We start from the raw sequence: 5,846 nt of genomic DNA on the forward strand, positions 1-5,846 counted from the left end.
GTTGTTGGGCTGACTGAGAAATTTGGAAGTGACTATGAAACGCTGAATTCAAAGATATTCCCAAACAAACAGGAAGAAAAGAAAACTTAACACCGGCCTTGAAATCCTTCTTCCAATTCAAAAATCTCATTTCTTGCTAAAAGAAAATAATAAGAATAAAACTAAAGCGTATTCAAAACAAAATGGATGTTCTGATAAAAAATGACTAAAAGTGAATTGCCACTTATAAATCTAGGACCAAAAATTGAATTAACATATCTCAAATATTCTTGTATGCAACAAGAATATTCAAAATTTAAAACAATACATATATAAAAATGTGTTGAGAAACAAATTTCTTCAAATAATATTGTTGTTATCTGTCGTAATGGTTAGAGAGAAAAATACATAATTGAATAAATTTGTTAGATTTTCAATAACGCATAAAAGAATCCTACTTCCTATTTAAGACTACATGTATGTATGACTTCCTAAGCCAACTTCCCCAAGTTGTTTGTAGCTGAACTAAAATTCAATTATAGAGCCAACTTCCCCAAGGAACTGAAATTCAGTTATAGAAGATAGTAAGTTGTTTGTAGCTGAACTGAAATTCAATTTGGAGGAGTAAGGGGCATTCCGAGAATTGAACTCGGGACCTCTTGCACCCTAAGCAAGAATCATACCACTAGACCAAATGCCCAATTTCAATGGTGTCTAATTGGAAGTAATATAATACAAAGCGTTTTAAAGATAGACAGCTCTCATAGAGAGTCAAACTTAAACGCTTGCAATTACTAAACCAATTATCCAACTAACTCGGTTAGGGTTGCATATCATTGCTGGAAATTTTAAAATTTCCGACCACCTGAAAGTAATTTTAAATCAAGTCGAAAGCAAAAAGTGGCCGGAAATAGCAACAAAGATTTTTCTGGATACCAAAAGTGATCGGAACAAGGCTTTTGACTTGATTTAAAATCACTTTTAAGTGATCGGAAATTTCATAATTGCCAGCAGTGATTGCACCCCATGTATCCCCAACTTATCTTATATAACTTGTTTTGATTCAAGTTATATATATGACAACTTTGGTAATATAATAATATTATTTCCACATCAAAAAATGAGTTGAAATAAAATAAAAGTAATGTGATTACTTATCACTACAAGAAAAGTAAATTTATTTACGAAAAAAATTAATGGGTAAATTATTAAAATTCATAGATATTTAATTGATTAACAAATTTTTGAAAGTAAAACAACGAAATTATAAGTATTTCAGGTGTAGCTATTTAATCTAGGAAAGAAGGGTCAAATTAGCTCCCAAAGCAAATTTATAATGACTACCACCTTTGTGTTAGGGGAAGTTTTAGAGGTGAAAAGAAAAGAGAGGAAGCTTGCTAATCCAAAACGCAAGGAGTGGTTTGTATCACTCCATCACAATGTTTAAATGGGTTGTTGGGGTTGATTGAGAAATTTGGAGATGACTATGAAAGCTGAATTCGAGGATATTTCCATGCATGCAAATAACAAATGGAAAAGAAAACTTAACATAAAATCCTTCTTCCAATTCAGAAATCTCATTTCTTGCTAAAAGAAAATATAAGAATAAAACTAAAGCACATTCAAAACACATCCACTTGATCACATACAAAATAAAGACAATGAAACCAGATTTCATAATTTCATCAAAAGGGAAGTAGATTTTATGCAATTAATGACAAACTATGACTATAACAAAGTGATCTGATGTAAAATAGATTTGAAGTACGTCAATAATATAAAAATATTTACTAATCAATTCATACAAATAGAAAGTACAAAATCCTGCAGAGTAGTACATAGGAGATGCATGGATCCTAGCAAAATTTGATGGAATTAGTTTATTTCATTCTAAGATTTGGGCATTGAACTTGTGCGGAACAAGAACCTTAGATTCTCAAAGTCCCAACACAAGGAAATAGTGTCACCAGGGTGTAAACTCCTCCTTTTTACAAACTCTGTATTCCAGTTGTTGGTAGGGGTGTAAACGAGCCGAGCCGAGCTCGAGCATGGTATGCTCGAGCTCGAGCTCGGTAAATGAAGCTATGCTCGAGCTCGAGCTCGTGCTCGATCGAGCTCGTGACTGGATGCTCGAGCTCGAGCTCGAGCTCGAACTCGATCTTGAGCTCGAGTTCGAGCATGATTTTGAGCTCGAATTCGAGCTCGAGATCAGGCTCGAACTCGAGCTCGAGTTTGAGTTCAAATGCGTGCTCGATTTTAACCTTGAATTTGACGGTTTGACCTGTTTGATTTAAATTTAAACTACTCTGTTTTATCCATACATAAATAATCCAAACTTCAAATCAAAAACAATCAAAATAATTTTGCAACGAAGTAAAAGATAGTGAAGACACAAGTCAATAACATTGTTCAAACTTCAAAATATTCAAAATAAGTTTGCAAATCACAACAAAACACAAGTCAACAGTGTAGTAGTCCTTGATTCCTTGTACATATATATTTCGTCCCAGATATGTTCAAAACAGGAAATATCTGTTCAACTTGCAAAAAAAAAAATGAATAATATTAGATAATAAATGAAATTAATTAAAAATAGTTAAACAAAGATGTTACTTTGTAACTTACTTTCATGAGTTGGATGCCGGAAGAAATATTTCTTGGAATGATTTCTCTTTCTACAAAAAAAATAAAATAAAAATAAGTATACAATTAAACAAATATTTTTTAAAAAATAATGTATCTTTTAGCATAAAAGTTAACTTACTTTGTTTTGGTAACTCCATGTATATGTCTTAGCCAATCACCCCCACAAAGTAAAGCTTGGGCCTGTTTCAGGCAACAATGATGCACGATACGAATCAATTACCCTTGTCCCAGCACTAAATGTTGCTTCTGAAGCCACACTGCTAACAGGTATAGCTAAAATATCTGCTGCCATTCGAGACAATATTGGATACTGCAGTCTATGCATCTTCCACCAATCTAAAGAACAAAAGTTGCTTGGAACCTCAGTAGTCTTAAGACGCGCTTTTTCTAGATAGTCTACTAACTCAGAGTTTTTAGGCCCTGAAGTTTCAACTTGGGCACAAAATCCCTCAAAATCTTCCCAAGCATATGTAGACTTTTGGCAGCTGACTTGGCTTCTAAAAGTGTTAGAAGAACTTAGATTTTCAGGATTATCTTTGTTCATTGATTCAGCAACATACTCTTCATAAAGAGTATTGATGATCTCCTTCACTTTTGCTATATTCTCCTTAGCTTCCTTATCAGAATAAAGTCTAGGGAAACAGAATTCAACTGCAAGCATTTTCTTTGTTGGATCAAAAACAGCACCTATAGCCATCAACAAATTGCACTCACCCCAATATTTATCAAACTTTTTCTTCATTCTTTTAACCAAATCCTTAATAAAGTCATCTTCATCATCTACATGACTATCCAATGTTGATTTGATTTTTTGAACTTCTTGAAGAAACAAATTTGAAGTAGGATACTCAGAACCTGAAATAAATTTGAATTCAGATAATCACAATTCACAAGTCACAACCTTAACTAAATTAAAAAAATATATATATTAAAAGAAACAAACCTGAAATAATGTGAGTAGCTGTCCAGAAAGTCTCTAAAATTGAGCAAACTTTGACAACCTTGTCCCAATCATCTTCCAATGGACAACTCTCATAGAAAGGATCACGATCTTTTAGCATCTTGAAAGCTTCTTTGAACTTGAGTGCACAACTTAACATCTCAAAAGTTGAGTTCCATCTAGTTTTACAATCACGAATCAATTTCCTATCTTTCAATTGCAATTGTTGCACACAGTTAGCAAATTGTATACGCCTTGATTCCGACCGGTTCACATATTCCACACTATTTCTAACATCACTAATGATGTTCTGAATCTCATCTAATCCATCTTGAACACACAAGTTCAAGATGTGTGCACAACAACGAACATGAAACAAACGTCCCCCACATACCAAACTTCTTGACCTTTGGAGTGTATCCTTCATGTACCTAATAGCAGAATCGTTACTTGAAGCATTATCAACTGTAATTGTAAACACTTTCTTTTCAATTCCCCACTCTTTCATGCATCCAAATATAGCATCAGAAAGCTGAAGACCTCCCCTCGGTGGTGGAATGTTAATGAAGTTTAAAACTCTCTTTTGCAACCTCCAAGAAGAATCAATCCAGTGTCCAGTGACAACCATATACTCAATCTTCTGATTTTTTGACTTCCAACAATCTGTTGTCAAACTTACTTTACTAACACTTTCAAGATTGTTCTTCAACTTCTTCTTTTCAATCTCATAAACCTGCAAACAATCTGCTTTGCATGTATTTCTACTAATTTTTTTCCACTCCGGCCATCCTTCTTTCATTAATAGGTTAAATCCTGCTTCCTCCAAAATAGTAAACGAATGTTCATGCATCATGATCCAATTAGTAGCACACTCCCTCATTCTTTCCATATTAAAATTTCCACGATGTAATGGAGGAAGGGAGGATGGAACTCCATCACTAGGCATAAAATTTAACTTTGTTTGTTGATCGGTGACCTACAAAGTACAAAGTACAAAACCAATACCATAACTATTAATAATGAATAGAATAATTTAGCTATATAAAAATTTATTTTCAAATTTAAGTACTTACCTTCAAATGTGCCTTTCTCTTAACGCATTTGTCTTGATGCCTCTTGTAGCTAGTTGTTGTGCCCGATTTAGTTAATGCGAAATGATGATGACAATGATTACATTGTACCTTCTGCACTCCATCTATGTCGACCATATGAAAATCAATCCACACACCTGAAGTCTTTTTTCTCTTGTTTGTTTGAAATTCTTGCTCGTGTGTTTCTTCATTTTGTTGTGTGTCATGATCATCTGAATGTAATTCTACTCTTTCAACTCCTTCAGATTGTTCATGTGATTGATTAATAGTTTCATTGCTTTCACCAACCACACTATTTAGAGTGTGTGGATTTTGCGGGACAGATGAATTATCGGTAGACATGCTCACATGCCTAATGGAAAACAGTTACGACATCAAGTTATCATACCTCAATTCAACAACAACTAATCCAATATTCTAGTACCTTACTTTCATATATTTAACAAATTAAGAAACTAATATAATAACCATAATGAACTGGATTATATATTTAACAAATTAAGAAACTGGATTATAAAATTATATTGCTGCAAGTAAATGGATTATATCTTCAATAAGAAATAAATAATGAACTAATATATTCAAGGTTCCATGACAAACTAAACTAATATATTTAACAATAATGAACTAATATATTCAAGGTTCCATAACAAACTAAACTAATATATTTAACAAATTAAGAAACTGGAATACTGGATTATATCTTCAATAGTTAATCAATATAGTTAATCCCAAGAAACTAAACTGGAATATAGCTAAATTGAATCAATACCATAATGAACTAATATATTCAAAGTTTCAATAACGCAAACGTATGAAATATGAATACCTAGAATTATATCTTCTTTTTATATCAAGGTTCCAATAACGCAAACGTATGAATACCTAGAATTATAGCTTCCTCGCGACGGAAACCCTGGGGTGGACAGAGTCGACGATGTCCTGGAGCCAAAGTCTGGTCGTGAATCACCGGCGGCAACTGTCGAAGTTTCTCTACCGTGGACTCGTGGAGGCGTGGAGTCGTGGACGAATACTCGAATAGAAACTGCCAAAGTCTCTCTCGACAGTCGAAACTCGAAATATAAAATATCAAATTCTGAAGGCGCTAGAATTCTAGGGCTTTTGAGTTTTGAGCTTTGACTTTTAAATTTTAAATATTAATTATTATTTTTATATATTTTAATTATATT

At 33.2% G+C, this 5,846-nt stretch overlaps 1 protein-coding gene and 1 non-coding gene across 2 annotated transcripts; both read right to left on the reverse strand.

Annotated features, from left to right (window-relative positions):
* Window positions 1-607: 607 nt before the first annotated feature.
* On the reverse strand, window positions 608-679 carry TRNAP-AGG. The gene has a single exon. It is a non-coding gene; the product is annotated as a tRNA-Pro (tRNA).
* A 2,100-nt stretch (window positions 680-2,779) lies between these two features.
* On the reverse strand, window positions 2,780-4,998 carry LOC109178425 (zinc finger BED domain-containing protein RICESLEEPER 2-like). The gene is made up of 3 exons (XM_019328043.1): window positions 4,639-4,998; window positions 3,569-4,541; window positions 2,780-3,480 (listed from the first exon to the last, which is right to left on the reverse strand). The coding sequence occupies exons 1-3, from the start codon at window positions 4,996-4,998 to the stop codon at window positions 2,780-2,782; spliced, it is 2,034 nt and encodes a 677-aa protein (XP_019183588.1).
* Window positions 4,999-5,846: the final 848 nt, after the last annotated feature.

This window comes from Ipomoea nil, unplaced genomic scaffold (genome assembly GCF_001879475.1).
Source record: "Ipomoea nil cultivar Tokyo-kokei standard unplaced genomic scaffold, Asagao_1.1 scaffold0843, whole genome shotgun sequence".
In the NCBI taxonomy this organism is placed as follows: Eukaryota; Viridiplantae; Streptophyta; class Magnoliopsida; order Solanales; family Convolvulaceae; genus Ipomoea; species Ipomoea nil.

Excerpts from the sequence above, each read along its gene's own strand:
- LOC109178425 (XM_019328043.1), bottom strand. The coding sequence starts at position 4,998 with ATGTCTACCGATAATTCATCTGTCCCGCAAAATCCACACACTCTAAAT. Across the intron at positions 4,542-4,638 it reads AGAGAAAGGCACATTTGAAG|GTCACCGATCAACAAACAAA; the intron begins GTAAGTACTTAA and ends TGTACTTTGTAG. Across the intron at positions 3,481-3,568 it reads AGCTACTCACATTATTTCAG|GTTCTGAGTATCCTACTTCA; the intron begins GTTTGTTTCTTT and ends AATTTATTTCAG.